Genomic DNA, 21,819 nt, shown 5'->3' with positions numbered 1-21,819 from the left:
TGTTGTTCTTCAGTATGGTATTATTACATAAATGTATTCGGACATGACACTGATTTGAAAATGAGCCATGGTAGACTGCCCTCTACTGCTCAGCCGACTATTCTTTGCAATGAATCCCACAAACAAGTTCTGATGTTCAAGTTCAGTTAGATTGATCACATCTGAAGCGAGTCTGGCTGAATCTAAAAGGGCACATTATTAAACATTCACAATGTCTGCCTGACTACTCTGACCTTTCCCTTGTTTGCAACCTCCACATCCTTGTAAATATCCATGGGTAATTTGCCTTGTGAAGCTAATGATTTATCTCTTTGATGCATCAAGTCCAGCAGACACATTAGTCGTGGCATGAAAATGAACATCAGAATGCCTAATGACCCATAGTCCTCATCACATTATTGCCCGGAAATCTTGTTCAACATAGAATCTTCCAACCCAGTTGTAATGACAAGTATCTCCTTCATACCAGGAGATGTGCAAAGACTGTGAGATTCAAACTGAAATTACTATTTATTTAATATCTCTGCTTGTATTATGGTGTTGTGGATTTTGTTGCAAATCAATGAGAAGGACTGATTTATGGCAGTACTGGACTAACGGATTTTTTTTTCATCAATTTAATTAAGTACCTTTTTTGTTATACAATTAATTTACTAGATTAGTGAAAAACAGCGTTCCCATTTTATCTATAAACCATTTCTCAATTTAAGTTCCAGAAAAAACACTATTTCATGATATGTTTCTTTAACGCAGTACAATATTACATATACAGTGATAAAAGATTTTATTCATATTATAGCCCAACCAATTTTGGGGGGTGAGTATCAATAGTGAAATTGTTTTTCTTATCTCAGGTGTCCAGGTGGCCTTGTAGTGAAAGCAACATCATTGGTTCAGTCTTAGCTGAAGACCTTTGTTGCATATCCTTACCATCTCCATCTCCCCTCATTTCCTGCACCTTTCATGTCCACTTATGAATAAAGGCAAAATATGCCTAAACACATACTAAAAAAAAAAGTGCACAGAGCAGAATATTTTACAGTTACATGATAACACTATATGTGCAATAAGCTAACATCTGGTGATATATGTCTGGATGATTTATTAGTCTAGCTCTAATCAATACCGCACACTGCTGCTGTAGTCCCTTTACTATGACTATGTATTATGACTACAGATTGTACGCCTCTGGGCTCGGTGTCACCTCATAAGCAAATACAAATCAGATTCTCAAAATTTTATTTGCACAGCACCTCAGAGTGGGAGTGATCATAACTGGAACTCTTTGTAAACACAACCACCTTCCCTTCTGAGCTTACTGGTCTCACTTAACTGAGCTCAGCTGTGACAAACTGATCTTACATATAGGCCATAGTGCGAATGCAGCTCTGTGGTCTGAGAAATGTCCGCGTTTATCCTTTGGGCCTAGTTATTTACAGTGTACAGCCATGTTTTTCCAGAGTAACATGACCGGGGGATTGAAAACGTAATGCTTTTTTTTTTTTTTTTTTACAATCACTGCCGATTGCAATATCAAGTTTCCCTGCAATGTTCTTTTCGGGAAACATGATAACACTTTTAGTCAGATTGTAGACGTCCTTTGAGCTGCAGTTAAATGAATTTATCAATATGTAATCTGACGGAGGCATTTAAAAAATGTAAGACATTTGTGCAAATTGTGTCGACGACTTCCAGAAACACTAATCTGTCTGATCTTTTTTTTCTCCCCATCATTACATCAGAGCTGACAAATCGTGGGTTTTGATAATTTACTTACTTGTGAAATAATAAATCTGTAACTAAAAAAAAAAAAAAAAAGTCTGCATGCCAACATGTGTAATGAAAATCTAAAAACCAGTGATTATACATTATATACATACAACATTAGAGCATGCAGCTGCAGTGTAATCATTCATTGTGCAGTTCCAAGATTTTGTTGCAAGACTTGTTTCAAAAGCACCACAAGCAGAGCACAGAGCACAATGGGTAGTGGATTTAGTGAGATTTGGCGAGCAACCATGCAACGTGTATTGAGAATAGACTACAGTGTGTCGTTTGTCCAGGTTATCTGAATGTGCCTACACAGAGGTCAATTCCAGGGGGCTGTAAATCAGGGGATTCAGTATAGGTGAAGGAGGTGACTGTAGAATTGTACAGTAAATGAGATAGCATGATTGGGAATGCTGGGAAAAAGATAATGGGTTTTGGTTGTCATTTGTCTTGCCATTGGTGACAGCCCATATTCTTTAAAGGGATTCAGCGGTGGGCTATAAATCTTAGCAGGGTCATGCATCACACCGAGGTGAAGAGGAGTTATGAAGGGGAAAGGGGGAAGGTAGAGAAAGGGTACAAGGGTGAGTGTGAAAAAGAATAGAAGAGAGGGGGGAGTGGAAGTACTGAGGGACAAGCTGAGGGTGAGAGAGAGCAGAGTGGTGACATAAAAAGACAAATGCAGCTAGGTTGACAGAGGGAGAGGCAGAGTGATGTAAAGTGGAACCGACCCCTGAGATGACGTGCTGTAGGTGACTCACCATGAATCGTAGGTCGTCGAAACCATTGAGCAGGAACTTGCTCTCGTACTGCGGCAGCCCCACGTGCTCCAGCCACTCTCCCACCGGCTGGTCCAGGGCTTTACCACAGGCCCCATCTGCCGAGAGAGGGAAGCGCTTCAGCAGTGAGAAGCCGTTCAGCCGGTAGCAGCGGCACTCAGAGGACGACACATGGCATTGCCACATCATCCTCGGCCAGCAGAGGCAGAGCCGAGTGCAGCAGCACCAGGCAGGGTGGGGGGGAGACAGGGTCCAGGCCGGGGGTGAGGGGCTCCCACGGTACAGGCGGGGGCCCGGCTAAACTCAAACACAGGAGGAGGATAGGAAGTGCTGCAGGCCCAGCTCAAGCCCTGCAGGGGACTGACTAGGCTAATATACACCCACTGGTGTTAGTGTGACTGACTGGAAATGTCAGGCGAGGGTGGAGGTAGTGCAGGGGAAGAAGCCCATCTGAAGCTTGGTATTGTTAGTTATGTTGGACGGAGCCACTACGGCATCTTCCAACAAACAGGGTTCACTAAACATCCCTTTAGTGAGCAGATGAGCGAGTGTAAAAACAAGTGCCTAGCTAGTCCAAAAACATAACAATACTGAACACTACAAGTCAAGAGACTAGATAAGAGACTAATTTTCAGGCTCAGTGAAAATGGAAATTATTTATCACTAAAGCAGACATTTTCATAATTCACACATTATTTACTGTGCTAAAACTATCCCTGTCATTTTTCTAAAATCAGAAATCACTCCATCAGGGTGTAACACAGAAATATTCAGTTCCCCCAAAATAAATTTGTCAGGGTTTTCACCACATACTTGTAAAGCTCTGGCTGAGTCCCATGGCTTCATTGGTCAACCTCTTTGAGAGCTAGGACACGTCTCATACAATGAAGGTAGCAGCATTCTAAAGTACTGTTGAGGTACTCGTGTTATTTTTGATCAAGGAATACACATTTGCTTAAATCATGTTTTGTCCTTACTCCAGAGCCACACAGAGTACAGTCAGGTAGACATATTGTAAATCCTACATCGAAAAAAGAAACGTTGGCTTAGGATTTCCACAGTGTGATGATTCCAAACTCCTCAATTCATTATCAAATCCAAGTATAGATTCCTTGATAAAGCCCCAGGTAAGCTGTCTGCCAGAAGAAAAAGGCTCGGTGTCCTTGGTGGTGCCAGTGCTCCCTGTGCTGCCCAGCATTCACACTCTTCAGCAGGCTGCTGGCTGTGCGGCTCCGCCAGAGAACGTGCTTCTCATCTCTCAAAGCAGTAAATCCAGGTTCAGATCCATCAAACAGCAGGTGAACCTCTTGGCTCTGAAGAGAGAGGATCACTGCAGGACCACAGCGCCGGTTAAGCTAGCTCCTTCCCGAGGCAGGCGCCCCCCACTCCCGCCCCAGCCCACCTGGTTCTTCTCCTCGCTGGGTACAGCTAGCAGTCTCTGTGCTCAGGGCAGAGGTTTGCTGCATCCCCTGCTTGTCTGAGACATGCAGGCAGTGCAGATGCAGTGACAGCAGCTGCTCCTGGCTCACACACACTACCCCTCACTGCTCACAGGGCATAACGTCCTGACGCCGGCTACTTCTACACAGGAGACCACAGATCTGCCTCAACCTCAGCCACTGCTGCCACGTCCTTCCCACATCCACGACAGCCAACAGACTCAGTGATCATCCCCCCCTTCTCATCTGAGCAAATCCCTCAAGCTCTTCTTTTTAACTCCCCCCCTCCTCGCTCTTGTCTCTCTCTGCTTTCTTTCTCTCGCTCTCGATCTCATAGCCCCATTCCCATACTGTGTGATCGCACTGCAGGGCTGCCGTATGCTGCCTGATGAAGTGGGGTGCTGCTCCACGTAACCACCTCTTCCTCTCCCTCACTCTCCCACTATATCAATTCCCCTCCCTCTGCCTCTCTCTCTCTCCCTCACTCCGTCTCGCTCCTTGCCTCTCGCGCTCAAACACACAGACAGATGCAAACACACACTGTCTCTTCCCCTCGTCATCTGTCTCTCTACCTCTTTCCCCTTCTATCTTGCCCCCCTTTCTTTCTCGCACTTATTTGAATTGCACAGAGGCACTCTGATCTTGGCAGTGCAGAAAGTACACCACCATCAGAGACAAGGAACAAGCTCTGAGAGCCCAAAATCACAGTCCTTTTCTGCAAAGAATGACTACAATGTTAAGGGGATGACGAAGACCTGGTCCTGTTCTGCAGGAGGAACGCAATTTTTTTAGGCTGCCATGGGACACTGAAACAAAGAGCCTCCTCAAGCCCCTGCTTATTAGCAGATGGCTTTAATTCATTTACATCTTACTTTGATGATAGGACGAGGGGGGGCAGCATTGATTCAAGTCAGCAGAAGTCTCTAATGCACTCGAACAGGAGAGGGAGAATAAGAGAGGAGAGGAGAGGAGAAGAGACACATATCAAGTCCATCTCCATCTCATCCAGTCATACAGCATGACAGAAAAGAGGCAAATTCCATTATGTACTTCCAGATGCTCATGTCACATCAACCATTTTTAGAGTACAACAGAGTCTACTTAAAAGAAAATGGCTGGATAAACAAGAGAGATGAGATAAAACTCAGATACATTCTTGGGTAAAAAGACTCATGCACGGTGCCATTTGACTTTGAAAGAACTGCCACAGTCGACACAGGGAGTGGTGTACTTCAGCACCCACCTATGTAGGGCTGCTTACTGCGTCCGTCACCGGCGTTATCTGGGTACAGCTGCAGGCAGAGCGTAATTATGCAGGGCTTTCAAGCTGCTTGCAATCACCTCACACGTTCCCAAACGGGTAGTCAGCCAGTCAGCAAGGCAGTCAGGGCAAGGCGAAGCGGTGCCAACAGAGGGAGGCAAAGTGAAGGGCTATTGATTGAACCTCCTTTGTAATTGGCCGCCTGCACCCCTGTTGCTCTGGTGCTAACGATCAGGTAAAAGGCCAGGTCAGGTCTCCGTGACCCGTCAGTCATCCACAAGGGCCAGCTCTCACCGTTTGTTATCAGGGCGAGGAGCTGCTGTCAGATTTGCTCTGACTGTGGAGAAGAATGATGGCATGAGGGAGTGAGAGAGAAAGGAAGAGGGAGAGAACGCGAACGAGACAGACAAGAGACAGTAAAAGACTAATAGAGGAGGAGGTGATGAAACATATGGGCGAGATAACATTTACTATCTTATCTCTAGGAAGTAAGAAGGATTGGAGTGGACTAATTATGATGCACTACGAGATCCCACAAGTCTTCCTCCTCCCGCTTTGCTCTTTCCTCCTGAGCCTCATACCAAAGTCAGTTCTTACGCCACAATACCCAGACAAAGACTGTTAAAAATACCGGCACCCCATCCAATTACTTCCATTCATTTGGGACAGCAACACCTCCCACGGTAGTAGGACCTAATTACTGACTGACAGAGTATCCAATGCTCCTCCGTGGGGGGGAACTGGGTCATTGTCTTATCCCCTGTTAAACAGGCCAAGCTGTCAAATCTATCCAAGCGGGTTTCTGTACTGTTTGAGCACGGCTAGGTCTAGACTTGGCTCCGAGGAGCGCCCAGAAAGACCTATTTACAGAGAAAGAGGTAGAGGTTGTGCCTAGATAAAGCCGTGAATCTTTATCAGAGCAGGAGAAAAGCACTAGCTCCTTGTCAACACACCCAAGCACTGGAGAAAATGAGCCGCAAAGCTGAATTAATTCAGGGAAACTGAAGGCGGACTCTTCCTTTGAACGTCAGTGTGTGCCTGTACACAAACCGAGCCGATGCCTCCTGTGTGCTGTTAGCTGAGCTCTCTCTCTCCACTCCCTCTCTCTTTTTAAGCTCATTTACTCAGTGCTCTGTTAGCACACAATCGAGGTACTCGTGATGGGCACACAACACAATCTCATCCTTGAGCATGCAAAATGGCACAAAACTGAACGACTGTTTTTTTTTTTGTAGTCATGAAAGTCTGATGCTCAGAAACCTGCTTCCTGAAGATGAATTGATTGTCCTCGGCTCCTGATATGAGAGGGACATTAAACAAGGAAAAGGTGGATGGAATGAAAACAGGGACAGAGGATAAGGTTTTCCCAGTTCTGTCACAACAGAAAGATCTAGGCTGGATGAAAAGCGACAATTTAGTTTTCCATCTTTGAGTAATCCCCCCTTCACTCCCTCTCTCCTCCTGATGACTCTGAGGGGTACCTGTTTGTTTCCCTTCAGTAAACTGTGGAGAAAGGAATATGACCTCTTTACTAAAACATAGGCATACAAAAACAGCAACAAAAGCATCCTAGCAACCTCCAGAACTACTTGCGCACAATCTCAGATTAAAATCGGAGCAGCAACTGCATGACTCAGCTGAATCTGGGACACTTTCAGTATGCCGTTCCTCAAACAAGGTCTATAAATAGCACACACCTATACGTGAAAGAAAAAAAAAAAAACCAAACACAGAACATATTTCCTCTTATGTAATGTGAAATTACCTCAGGTCTTAATTGTTAGGAAAGCAATTAATCTAACAATGCTTGAGTGTGCTGGAGGTCAAGTTACAATTAACATCATACAACAGTTACTTTGCTAATATATTTTGTCTTTTAGTCTAAAATAACAATAATGAATGTAGCACATTAATGTATTATCATCAATGCAGCCTGGATAGAACTGATGTAGATTATAAATATTAAGATGATGATGGCAAAAGTGGTTATGGTAGAGATAACTGCTGTTGTTTCATTTGATTTTTTGTTTTATTCTATTATTATTTCATTAATTAATTTACATTATTCCTCTTTTAAAATGTGTTTTAGTATTTTGACAGCTGTTTAAATAGTCTGCTCTTTTCTTATATATATATATATATATATATATATATATATATATATATATATATATATATATATATATATATATATATATAGTAAGGCACTCTGAGCTGCATTTTGTTTCTAATTGTTATATTAAATTAGAGAATATCCACAGTTATCTTGGCACTGAAGTAAAATTTAACATGAAACCAAGAAGAAGTGGATTAAATGAGTTGCTGTCCTTTACATTTTGTGTACACAGCATTTAGTTTAATTGGTAGCATAGGTCGAACTAAGATAATTTTTTCCATTAACTATACAGAGACATATGTTGTCAGCTTTTATAATGGGCTGACAGGAAGAAGTGATTTAAGTTGCAAGATAATGCCACAGTGATACATGCTGTAGTCTTAATTCTCCTAATTCCAGTGACATTTCTTCTCTTTTCTCCAGCGTCCTCACTTTATATCCTTTTATCACAATCACATATTTTATTGTTTCTGTTCGGGCTTCCAGCTTGGGCGGCATTACACCTTGCTGTGGTCAGCAGATTGGTAGCCCGTGAAGCACACTGCACATCACTAATGAACATTTTATCTAAGTTAATCTTATGAGGCCTGTAAAAAGCAGTCCTGCACAGACCCGGAGAAGTTGTTACACAATCCCGTATGATGAAACCTCCTTATGGCTGAGTATCTAATGGAGGTAGGTTTGCACTGTATCAACTCAGGAGTGTTATCTAAACAAACTGAGCTGATGCCAGCTGGCTTCTCCCTCTGTACTGCCTGAAGGACTCTTGATGAAGCATACTATCAGTTCAAGCCCTATTGAGATATATAGTGACTCCAGAAAAAAAAAACAAAACAAAAAAAAAAAGACAAGAAAATATGACAGCGAGGGGAATTTAGAATCACATTTCCCATAAAGGGGAAACCTTACGGGTAACAAATAACAACAATGATGTGCCAAACAAATGTCAGCTTGAATCTCTGTGACTTATAAGTACAAAAAGAAAAAGAAAAAAAAAAAACAAAACAAAAACCTACCCTCCATCTTTTCTGAAGGTGTGTTTGAATGCTGAATAGCAGCTCTTTTAAAAGCTGTCACCGCAAAAAGTTTGGCTGCTGCTAATGTTACATGTAATTCCCCACACAATAAGCTCTGTGGGACTATCACCAATCCAGCATCAGGGCAATTAAGAGCTTTATAAATGGTTAATGAATGAGACACCCTTAATTCCCCAGACCCAGTCGTCATTTTGCATTAACCGACCAATAAATTACATTTCACAGTCGTATCTCTGGGGAAAAAAAAAATTTAATGTTAAGTTCATCATGGAATCAGAATAGGTAGTGAAGCATTACCTGAGCTTGGTGTGGGCTGTTTGTTTTTGGACGTTTCAATGCCTGCTCCAATCAAGTTCATGATCTTCTCAATCTGTTAAAGAAAACAAACATGTTTTATATATGAATGTAAAACATGCATTAAACTTGCATTTAACCTTCCTCCATCCCACCATAGCTAAACCAGCAATAAAACAACAACACTGAGACTGGTACTGGGGGAGCAGAGAGCTGCTGATGGGAGTGTTGGGAAGGAGGCGGGCTGCTTTGCAATGATGGATTGCAAGCAACAGTCCGACGTGGACAGCAGTTCAATGACTAACCCACCACTCAGCGAAAACGCAGCAGGGTGATAAGATGAATTACAGAGAAGGTTTTGAAACTCCAGATTACTGGGGCCTATAGGAAGTCCTGCAGCCAAGTCCAGACTGCACAAAGTGACCCGCAGGAAATTCAGATCTGTTGCTGACTGTTTCTTACTGAGTGTTTGATTGCCCTCTCAGACCTGTATTATTCAAGCTTCACAGAATAAAGCAACAGCTTACTGCAAGGTTAAGTGAGCACAATGCTGCATGCAGGAGATTACAGAGCGACTCAGAGAAGAGTTGTTTAGGGGCTTAGGGCCAAAAATGTTTATTTAAGTAGTCCCTGACTTTCCAAGAGAGCCAAAATAATTTCCAGGTTGTTTGTTTGCTTTTGTTTATTTTGCAGGATAACTGAAAAGCAGATCAAGTTCCAACAAAGTGCTTCTGGTGCCAGATGCAGTACACAGTATCAAGAGCAAACACAGAAGGTAGGTGAGACTGACTTTGAGTCCCTCGTATTGGTCAGGTTCCAAAATCACCAGATTCTACCCGATATACAGCTGGACCAGTGTCTTTCATTAGACTAGTAGTAAAATAGTAAACACCCATGTCTTTTAAACTCCACACCTGCTGTTTCCTTGTCTATGTCATTATAAAAACTCAGTGTTTCTGCAATCTTCCAGTCATGGTGGACCACCAGCTCAGTTTTTAGTGCTGTAGCAAGCCTTTGCCTCAGGTTACCTTATGTGAAAATTATTCCACTGAGTTCCACACAGATGGAACCCAAACAAGTATCTGAAACAGTACTGGAAGAGAAGATTTTGAATCAACGCATTCATATCCCAAGTCACAGTTTATCACACACAACAGCCTGAGAACAGAATAAGATGGGATCATTTACAGCAGGTGTGAGATGAGTTGTTTTGCTAATCTGTCTTGTCTCAGTTCCCTCTTATTAAACATCCTAATACAAGGACTGCGTTTCACAGATTTCATTCAGCTCCATGGAAATAAGACATTTCATCTTGAAGCACCCAATGTCATATTTCTTCAGTATAAATACACACAGTGGTATATGTATGAGTGACGATACTCCAACTCAAACAGTCTGGCACTTACATGTGCGGCATATTTGAATAATGATCAGGCTCATCGTTGGTTAAATGTGAGCAATTTGTCTACAGACTGCCACACTACATGCTGACACTTCATGCTTCAAGGACAACAGGGCCTCATGCACAGAACCAATGTTCCATCCACTCCATTATAAAGTGAACGGACTATACATATTAATAGTATTCAATATTCTTTGGCTACAATAGAAGAGTGTAACTCCAAGTACATGTTTTGACAACTTTAAACAAGGCAATTAGCAGCCCGGGGTCACCTATGTGCAAACTATTGCAAATCAGGCTGGGAACTAAATTTAGAATCACTGGAGTGGCCTGTTCACAATCAGCAATGAAAATTTTGTGAGCTTGAAAAGCTGATTCTGCTTTCACTGGTGACACCAGAGACACAGCCAGGCTTATTTGATGTAATATTTAGTGTTTGAAAAAGCCCTATGCACTTCGCTAGTGGCATCAACACTGTAGAAAAGCCTTGATTCATTTGGAAGTCAGGCACGTGGGACGCATGGCATATGCCTCCAGCAATGCAGACCTCACATTACTCTTTGAATTAACCCAGTTACATTCTATATCTCTCTCTCACACACAGACACTCACACCACACACATACACACTGCATTACATTCAAGCTTAAGTGCACCTTTATTAAAAACCTGTCACCAAAATGCTGCTTCTAAAGAAACCAGAGTCATCATAGTTAAAGTGCTGAAATATTTCATAACATCACGCACATACAGCCTCATCCACTGCAAGTAACTAGCTAGAAATTGGGCAATGAGATGGGGTTAGTTAAGTTATTCTTTTCTCTAAGAGAACATGTATGCATTCTCATTTAAGCGCAAACCTTTGGCATTCCTACTGCAATCCATGATATAATACTTTATTATATATTTTAGGAAAAAATTCAAATTTAATTCTTAATACCAAGTTGTTTCTTTGACGAGGACTACTATTAGTAGTAGTACCGTGTAGCACAAGAACTCACCAAGCTGAAACTAACGCAGACTGAAACAACCTGAGATAATCCTACCTTTATGATTATTGCAGGTTAATCCTACCATTACAATTACTGCAGGATATGCTCTGTTTTAGTTGAAACTTTTAGAGAGGTGTTGATTCAACTTCAAGGTTATTTTGGAGGCTTTCGTTTATGGTGCTGTTAACTTACATAGGTCTATATCAAGGGGTGTTTCTTATATCTAGTCTACCTTTATTGATACGAATATCTCACTGCATTTATGCTGCTACCTAGGCATGTGCTGACGTAACCAACTGGGCATACAAAATAAATAACTTAAGGTGAATTCACAATATGTTCATGAAATTGAGTTAAGCATCGAGTTGCCCTAATTGGACACATATTAAAAGGAAAAGGTCCAGTTACCCTGCCCTGAAAGCCAGCTCTCATTGGGAATTAATTTGACACAAAGTGCACTCTCCAGTGAATGTTTGGGAACCGGATGGCAATAATCAACTCAGAAGATCTATTCACACAGAAATGTAATTGATAGTCCAGTAACGAAGCACATGGGACTCTGAGTGGACCGTATCATTAAATCAGTGGTACTCATCTGATCTGAGTGATGGCACTACATCCTGAAGAGATTTACATGCAGGTTAATCTGCTCTTCAGTTCCTGCACACGCTGCGAAAATTATTGAATTATGTCACCTTTTCAAGCTCAAGTCTTACAGCGGAAAAAAAAAAAGTGAAAGATGAAGTCATTTTGCTCCATTTGCTTGCAAATCCTTTGGGTAAAAGAATTTTTGTAATTAACTGATGTCCTTGGTACCAGCCTTATTCTGCATTACCTCTGTTCTTCCCAAACTCAAAACAGGTGAAAATACATTTGTATTCCAGCATCTCTGTGCTCGCTGTTTTGTCCAGAAGCCTGATACCAGCTCCTCTGAAGATGGGTCTTGATGTAATTTAAGAGGTTAAGATTACAGTCCTTAGTGGCTGGATGATTTCACTCCAGGGTATATACACTCTTAGCATTTCCTATAGATCTTCAGATAGCTTTGAGCCTCGGAAAATCCCAAAAGCAGCCCTGACCCAAAATAGGTACGGGGTTCACACTTTGTAGTACAACTCGACGGACTACAAAGTTGGGCCCAACTTAAACTGCGACTGATCTTGGGTTTGTGAATTTGATTGGACCCAAAAAGACCCAAGAAAGATTAGATGAGCAACATGGGCTGCATCTTTTTTTCAGGGAATCAAAGTACAACAGACTGCTGACTAGAATCAATGTGGCTTCAACATGTCAGCAACTGTGCTTGTTACTTTCAAGAGAGCTCCACATTGGCCAGGAGTTTGGCAGTTTTTCCCTGAGTCAGTCAGCCTTGGTGAGTTCCTCTACAGTCCTTATTATCCCTACGCTCATCATGTGCATCACTGCCCCTGGAAAATATACAGAATATATACATAGAGTATGTGGCACTGTTCCAAGAGGAAATGGAATATTTTAATGTAATTAGAATTAATTGGAAATTTTCCCAGCTGGAGCTAGATAAGATAACAGAGGCAAAGAAAACAGGCCCATGACAAATTAGTGCCACAAATCTGCCAAGAGTGAATGTATTTTATAGACTTTGGCTGTACAGGTGCGACTGTTACAGGGTCAAGTTACTGTTGGATTTGCTCTGTTTTGCTTGGGGGATTTTTGTTTGACAGTTTCCTTTCAGGAAAACCTGTGTTATTTAGTTGAGTTTGACATATAAATTAGCCTAGCAGATTAAAATTAAAGGAAAAACCTGAAAAATGAATGGAGAAACAGGATTACAATGCCACTACCCACAGGCACAGGGGGGTCACTGAGTGGGTTGATGAGCATGAAAATGATGGGAATCATATGCTATGGCCTTCGCAGTCACCAAACCTCAACCCACTATATGTATATATTTCTGATAACATTCAGGTGACCTCCCAGTTTCCATACACATAATGGAAGTTCTTAGCTCAGCTTCTTTCATAGGAACATCCAGATTATCTTCTTCCTTTTGGGAAAGTGTGGATAACTTCACTTTCCAGGAAAAAAGTGTTCGGCTCATCAAAGCTTGTTGTTTATGCATTTGTATATTGAGTCTTAATTAAAAAAAATAAACTCTTAGGTAATTATTAGTTGATACTTGTTTCTGATTTCTGTGATACCGCTGCTGTATCTTCTACCACTCATCCTGGGCCAAGGGTTTTAAAGCACTGTATCACTGTACTGCATTATATCCTTTAAAACGGCAAAGGGCACAGAGAAGAGATCAAGACTGATGGTGCCAACATAATTAAATTGTAAAATAATTGCATTAGTCAGTTATTAAGACAATCAATTCCAGCAGCCAGTATCAACTAAAGTGACTTGAAGTACTATACCCAGTATGCCAACTCTATCATGATGAATCGCTGTTAGCTATAGGCACTAAAGTACTGATAAAGTAAATCGATAAATTAGAGCATGCAGATGGGGTACAGACGGCCATGTATCCCATATACACGCTGCTTATTTTCATTATTTACTTTTTTGCAGAATACACGAAGTGACTACACTTTGTCATTCTGTACTAACTGCATGAGACATGAGCTGGCAATCACACTGTGACTTTGGAGCACAAATGCAAATTTGCAATGGAGAAAGAAAACCATTTACTTTCTCTTTTGTTTTACAAGATGTTCCTGAAAGCTGTCTCACCGTCCACAATTTGTCAAGCCGTGAGCCGTTCCTTCACCTCATTTCAACATACCAATGACAAATGAGGCAAAACTAGAATAAATTCATTAAACATATTTGAGAATACTGGATTTTGTCACTGTCCAGCATGGAAAAATCCCTTAAAACCTGGTTAGTAAAGTATGGAATTGACTTCACAGACGATCACTTCTTTCAGCATAGTAATAATAAAAAGGCTATGTATATTTAATTCAGCTTGTAATCTTTTTTTTTTGCATGTCATTGCCTCTCTTTGCCCCATCTTTCTTTTCCAGTCATCGACATGCTAGCTAATAAGATAAGAGACTGTGAAATAATCTTATACAATGTGCTTTAGATATACAGAGTACAGTATCGTCCGCTGAGTCAATATCTCCTGAGCATAAATGATGGCTGTGAGCCCAAAACAGAACAGATAATGGAAATGATGGCTGGATATAATAAACTAACCAAAAAGGCTTCCTGCTTCGCTGGCACTGGTCTGGAAACAGGATTACTGCCTCAGTATCATTGTCAATAAAGACAGATGGGCCAGTAGCCCCAGAATATACAAGATCCAGATCACATAATTCTATCCAGCCACGCTCGTGATTTGGATTGATTTTCATTATTTTGACAGCTTTGAAACCATTAAGCATAAATAAAACCAGTGAGAATGGTAACAGTAAAGTCATGATGGCCTGCGCGGTATACTGCGAATGCGGCGACTGTTTACCTCTTCATGAGTAAATCTAAGGCTCTGGCAATGCCACCTCTTCTGTATAGTATACTGCTAACGTTTGTTTGTTTGTGTAGATTTTACCGTGTAGTTTCACTGAACCTGAAACCTGTCAGGCGGCGTGATGGAATTGGGAGTTAATGTCAGATAATGTCAGATTATCATAAATTTAATTCCTCTATGTGTTTTGTTTTGTTTTGTTTTTTTCATTTGTACAAAAAGAGACTTCAGCTCTGTGTGTGCCTGATGGATGGGAAAAGAACTGAAATGTTTTAAAAGCTTTTAATCAACTTCATTTGACAATTTTATTGCATAAAGAGCAGAAACAATTAGTTGATTAGTCAGTTAGTCGATTAAAAAATAAAAATAATCAGCAACTATTTTGACCTAATTGCATAATATAGATACATCCAGGTATGTATATGTAAATCAGTTAGAGCAGCCATCCTTCTTTTGGAAATGGTAATGTATGGTGTATTTACCTAACTGAAAAATTCTATAACATGCAGCTGTTTTTTTTTTTTTTATTGGCAGTTGTGTTCTGGGGGAAAATATTGCTGCACTCAGAGTATTCATATTGTACAAAACTAAAGCATGATTAATGACAACGACTACAACTAGGAATGGGAAAATAGTAAAAATTTCAGCACAGACTTGTAGTGACACGAGTAGTGCTGGGTATGCTCAGTAGTGATGCCATTACAATACCTGGGTTTGGGTGTGAGTACTAAAACCTCTTTTTCTATTTGACCAAATAAGCCAAATTTCTTAAATGCAATTCAATTTGGTTTTAACACAAATGAGCCATAAAAGAACATTAGCCAAAATAATGTGCTCTAAATGAAGGAATATCTGTACAAAGGAAAAGTAAACAAGCCAAATAATCTGGCGGTTTTTGACAGTGTACTCTCATATGGACAAAATTCAGTCACTACCCAGCCCTAGACCTTAAAAACACCAGCATTTCAAGACCAATATTTTATATGACCATTTACCACCCTGCTCTTGATGCCTCCAGCTTTTTCTTTATGTAATAAGCATCACAAAAAAGGTTGTTATTGAATTGAATCATTTTTTTGCCTATATGTGTCACTGCAAAAGTCACAGTTGATAGTTATTATTAAAAGAATGGTTCGGCTTTTCGGAGAAGCAGCTACTATTAGACCAGCAACATTTGTCATGAGCTAACTAAAGTTAACAAAAAACTGCTCACTAGATAACATAATACTATCATACAATTTTCAAATTATGAAACAAGGAACCCACCATTGTTGTCCCTTCAATTTTAGATCCTCATATTGCAATTTTCAAACTGGCAAAGTTTTCAACAGGTCCAGTCCTTGCAAATGTAGAGTAACACCATTAAAAAGCAAACTGGATGCAATATGGGGTGTCCTGTATTACACTTGGTGAGAAATCTTATGAGTAATGTTACAGGTGAAACAAGATAGTGCGTCCCTCCACCCAGCCCCCACCAACATCACCACTACTCTCATATTCATGTACCACATCTGTCTAACCAGATCTTGGGATGTGTTCACTCTGCCGTAGCTCTCTATATGAATTATAAACCAGCTTACACGGACTGTGAAAATAGTCCCTTTTTATCATCTGGAATTGCCAATGTGAAAATGCTTTGTACGTTGATTATTTTTCATTTCCCTCCGGCCAATTCAAATTCACAGATACTGAAAACTACTTTTTGTTTATCAATCATATTAAGAGCAATTGTATATCTTTAACCACACTATCCATATCCATTTCAAAATTATTATGTTACAAAGATGTATAAAGCATTAAGATTTAAAATGAATAACACAGACAAGTTAATAATAATAATAATAATGATAATAACAATAGAAGTAGTAATAATAATATGGGGATTTTCATCAGGGGTCTCAATCTATATATATTACGTAAAACCACGGCCGAAGAAGCATATAAACAGACACACACACAGACACACACACACACACACACACACACACACTGTATGCACTTTGAAAGCTTGCATGTGTAATGACCTCAGGAATACAGCTGGGAAATTTAGAGTACGCACACGAACAAAGCCACTCAAGCATCTGTAACATGTTGCTGTGTTAACCTTTGCCTTTTGAGTAATGCACAGATGTAATGAAGACGTCAATCACCTTAATCATAAGTGCCATTTCTATTATTAGTAACGAGTGTGATGATCACTGAAAAGCAAGATTCTTATATAACGAGGTTATTTGTGGGGTTCATCTTAAAGGGATAGGAAGTATCCACCTTAAAATACATGAACACACAAAAAAAGTAGTGAAAGTAGTGTGGACATACCCATTGTATTCATGGGTCCATTTTGTTCTTCAATCGTGTTTCCTATTTCTGTATCTGTAACATCGACATGACAACAATAAATTGCTCCAGGGCAGCTAAACTGCAGTTTAACAGGAGAAACAATTACATTTGCTAAATGTCTGGTTTTAAATAAATAGATAATGATGTCACCTTACAGCTAAGGATATTTTAATGGGCATTTATCACTATCATAGACCAAACAAATAATCGAGAAAACAACCAGCAGATTAACTGATAATGAAAATAATTGTCAGTTGTAGGCTGTTTGTAGCCCTAATACAAATTCCTCTAACAACAGTGGCCTCGGTAGTCCATAATTCAGCACAGCTGTTGTGCTTTGTTTGACATGGCATAGTGTTTGCAGGTCTCATTATCGTTCATTTGAATAGATATAATCAGCTCTTGGTTATTTACTAATGAACCCTGTTCTGCATTATTCCCATTCTCGTTACTTTTTAAACTGTCAGTTTATCTGTGTTTATTTTGAATATTCACAAAATAGTAAAAAGCTTTTTACGACATTTCGTAACTTAATCTTTTGGGGGTGAAAACCGGGTTCAAAAGAATCAAATACATTTAGCTTAAATTAAATGCTACACATTGAATGGTGATTTGAGTTTGAGTTTTTGGACTTTATATTGAGCAGGTAAAGTTTGTCTCACCAATTTGCAGCGAACAGTAGCTAACAAAATTCTCCATCGCCAAAAGCCTAACAACTACTTCATGTTACCACACACATACTTTCACCAGTTTATCAAAAACGTTTGCTCTGATTGAACTTTAGCTAAGGCAGCAAGTTATAACAACTAACTGGAAGCTGACGTTACCTTGGTGGCTACCTCAGAAAATATGTGTACAAAATCATGAAAACTAAACACTAAACCTAAACCTCTGACTTTTAACGATTTTTAATTGTAACTCAGTGCAGGATGTTAAAGGCAATTTTACAATGGGACCCTGCATTTAAAAAAATGCAGAAGGAGCATCCATATAGAAACCTGAGTCAGATGTCCAAAGAATGATTTACTAATCCAACAAAAGCTGACAGGACAGGTAGAGGACATCATAATACACACTCATAAATCAGGATCATCAGACAGGCAGCAGCACTCACAGTGTAGCCACCTACAGGGCTGAGAGTGGATGTGGTATGTGTCTTTGAGGTTTTTCCATTGACCATCTTCCTTCATTAAAGTTTTATTTAATTAGACTAATGACACCACCAGATGGCTTAACATTTTGGCCACCTGACCGCATTTGCTCTGTGTGAGGTAGTTCAGAAAGAAAGCTACGTCAGAAAAGAAATTCCAGAAAAAACTGTCTCATCACATTGGCTGATTCTTTTCTTAGTAAAGGTCTGAATAGAACGCCAAGTACTTTCACTACAATAGGACCCAAAAAAATGGTCAGCAGTTGCATAAGCTGCCAGAGATGATACCATTTAAAATATATACTGTGGGACTTAAAGGTTATACTTCAGCTTATAACTTCCTTTTTTCTAATAATACCATCTGAATGCCAATGCTTGTATTCAGTACATTGGTTTTCTGTGAGTGTGCATGCCCTGACATAAGAGTATGTTTATGTATGTGACTTAAAGCCCAGCCTCCCCCTGAGCCTTATGTGTCGCTTTAATGTCGATGGGGGTGGTTGATCATTTCATAAGATATATGCAAAAGCCAGAGTCGATTTTTGCCCTCGCCCATACACACACCCATATCCCCAACCCAAACAAATCCCTTGAAATCTGGAAGAGAAACAGACACTCAGGAGCAGCTGCAAAACAGGATGCCCTTGAGAACAGGACACTCCACCCAACATGGCCTGAATAAACATTTCTGGCAGAGAGCAGAGGGGAGGAGTGGGGATCAGGCTCGGTACAGGGAGAGGTGACAAATATAAAGTTAAGTAAAAGTCTAAGATGTCTGAGTTTTATGAGGTGACACCAAACTACCTTTGTTGTAAAGATGAAAAAAGGAGCATGATCACAGCATATAGTATTAGCCATGCCTTGTTCATGTGAGCAGAACTTGACTCTGGTGAAGACCATGGCCTGCATTAAGGTGGTCATGGGGCAAAAGTGTGTTGTCGTGCCCCTATTGATACCCATTACACATGGCAGTTTCTTTCAATCCCCACGCACCCAGACACTAACCTAAAGCTGAAACGATTAGTTGACTGAACTCAACATTGTTGGGTTTTAACAATATGTTCGCATGGGCATTTATCAGTATTGTCTAACATTTTTTCATTGAACAATCAATCGATTGTTAAAGAAACCTATAGTTTCAACACTACTCAAGATCACTTATGTAGTAGTTGCCACTACAGCAATTGTCTCCTGGATCACATTTTGCCACCCACCCACAAACACTCATACATACTCACAAGATGAAAACAAGACCAGCCACACTGTGGCGGCTGGTAGTAATTGTCAGATGTATTGATAATGAAAATAATTGCTGCTTGCAGCTTTACATTACATCTACGATATAACAATTCTACCTTGCCCGAGGTTTTCAGTAAGTTAATTACTTGGCACTCAGAAAGAGATTAAAGCAATTTGTTGGAACAAACTTTACAACTGATGAGCTTAACAGAAATGAAAACAGTTTAGGCATTAATACAAGGTTTTGACCAGGACCACAGGATGGTGAACCTGTTAGCTGATATTTTACTTCAGTGGTGCAAATTTCAAGCATATTCACAATTCAAGTTAAAAGAGTTGGCATCAAATTGTGTTGGCCCAATTGATATGGAGTGAACCTGGGAGGTTTGGGACCTTTGGAGGTCTGGGGCCTACGGCTATCCAGACTAGGTGAAGACACTAAGATGAGTCCTAGAGAAGTCCAAGATTTGAAACTCATTTAAGACTGCTTCTGTATTCAAGGATTCTGGTGGCCAAGATTGAAAACACCAACAAGATAAAGTCATTTGTGAGATCATTGAGAAAATGTTGCATCAGCACAATTACTATGGCCCTGACAAGCTCAAAGAAGTGAAAAAAGCAGCACGTAAAAATGCACAAAGTCAATGTAGATAAACAAGAACCGCAACCACAACTGAAGATGACTTGCTCAGTATGTGTTTCACAAGAAATAAAGCAGCACCAACAGGATTTTCTCTGCTACTTAATGCAGTTGCGAGCTGTGATATCAGTTGAATATGACAAAATGTTGCACTGTGCCAAAACTTAACCTAATAGTCTGAATAAGATTCTATACTTTTTATAATTGTGATAGGGACTGAGCACTCAGCAGAGAATGTCAGAAATGTTCTCATGTGCTGTAGACAGTGTAATTTTGCCTCTGAGCTGTACACTATAACAATATATAAACAGTTTTCAGCCATTATCCCCACAGGTTATCAACTATTTAAGTGTGTTTGAAAGTTTTGGTAAGAAATGATTATTCATTTCAGGGTCTTTGCAGCGCTTCAGGGTGTGCTGCACTGACGCTCCAGAGTGCTCAAAAATCACAAGTTAAGGCTTTTGGGGTTAATGGGTGGGGGGCTGCTCAGAGTGGGCTGAAAGGAGATGGCGCAAGATGGAGCAAAGGAGCCAGAGGAGTGCAGGAGGAGACAGTGGAAGCGTGGGTCGGCCCCTGAGACATGTACTGAGTGGATGTGGAATGACAGCACAAGCCCAATTAGTCTTGGATGCCAGGACTGCTGCAGGGAGGTCGGTGCAAGTGATCAAGCCATTCATGCATTCAAGCACTCGCCCACAGGCATTCTCCGCCGACAGCCTGGGTAAAGTTACTCTATCACTGCTTTTGCTGGACTCCTGATCGCTCTCACACTCCTACCTCTGCCCCCCCTTCCTTCCTTCTTTCCTTCCTCTCCCCTGAAATGTGCTGCCTCACCCATTCCCATCTCTTTCTTCTTTTCGCACTAATCCTCAGTTGCTTCTCTTATCGGTCTCTTTTTTTTTTTTCTCACACATTCACACACGCGAACACACTCTCTCTAAAGGACATTAGCACACTCCACTTGAAAGCCTGTCCATGCCTTAACTCTGAAAGTGCCACTCCCTCTGTTCTCCACACCCTCCCACTTGTTTCCCATCCCCAGAGCTCGAGTATTACCTCATCCCACTCAGAGGCAAAGGAAGGCATGCGCTTCATGGACGGCTGCCCAGAGCTGCAGTTAGACACCGACCCACTGCGGCCGGCCAGACCTCCTTCCTCTTCTCCGAGTGGTGACGCCAGCAAGTCAGAGTCCGACTTGGACAGGCTTCGAATCAGCCCCAGGTCTGCAGGTCTGACTTTGACCGCCACAGCTGATGCAGACTCAGTTGAAACTTCACTCGAGTCCTTGATGTCAGCCTCTGGATTCTGGATCACCTTGGTGGGGCTGGCATCCGGCAAGCACTGTGCCATTGTTTTGGAGCTGCCAAGCGCAGCTCAGGGTCCTCAATTTCCTGCAGTACTCTGACTTGTTTTGCCAGTCCAGAGGGTGATGCAGGGAGCTTTAAAATATCTGGTGTTGTAAAGCCAGTCACAGGTAGAGCTGAAAGAAACAGTAAAGTATATATAAGCACTGTAGACTGCCTGCACTCCAATTGACTCAAACTCATCCAAAGTGCTCTTGTTTGGAGGGAAAGGGAGAATATAAGTGAGAGACTTGTGCACAGAAACAATCATCAAGGTCCACCCACTAGTTGTATCCTGTTGCCCTCCCCTTAGTGACTGGCTGCCTCAAAGAGTCCCCCTCCTTTATCCTCTCAGCTGTGACTTTTTTTTTTTTTTTGATAGTCTTACAGTTACTTTTCTCAGTACAACATGTATCATGCAGTTGCTGGAAGAGAATATTCCAAGTGAAATACAAAACAGGAGACCAGGATCAGATGAAGCGAGAAGCATGTATACCTGTATCCACGAGCATCTATGTAAGATACACCACTGTGTATACTACTCAGAAACACACAGATGCATTAAATCTGTAG

At 41.0% G+C, this 21,819-nt stretch overlaps 1 protein-coding gene across 2 annotated transcripts in view; it reads right to left on the bottom strand.

Annotated features, from left to right (window-relative positions):
• Positions 1 to 21,819, bottom strand: part of anks1ab (ankyrin repeat and sterile alpha motif domain containing 1Ab) — a 40,202-nt gene that overhangs the window by 18,202 nt on the left and 181 nt on the right. For both annotated transcript variants that reach the window (XR_005893823.1, XM_041033109.1), the window contains exons 2-4: positions 20,960 to 21,383; positions 8,700 to 8,772; positions 2,532 to 2,647 (exon numbers count right to left, since the gene is read on the bottom strand). Coding sequence is in view for 1 of the 2 variants with exons in the window: in XM_041033109.1 (XP_040889043.1) it covers positions 2,532 to 2,647; positions 8,700 to 8,772; positions 20,960 to 21,253 (483 nt within the window). In the remaining variant the exon portion in view is untranslated. The remainder of the gene's footprint in view (positions 1 to 2,531; positions 2,648 to 8,699; positions 8,773 to 20,959; positions 21,384 to 21,819) is intronic.

Source organism: Toxotes jaculatrix, chromosome 3, assembly GCF_017976425.1.
Source record: "Toxotes jaculatrix isolate fToxJac2 chromosome 3, fToxJac2.pri, whole genome shotgun sequence".
Classification (NCBI taxonomy): Eukaryota; Metazoa; Chordata; class Actinopteri; family Toxotidae; genus Toxotes; species Toxotes jaculatrix.
The sequence above is the reverse complement of the archived record's forward strand: the minus strand, read 5'-3'. Positions and strand labels throughout refer to the sequence as shown.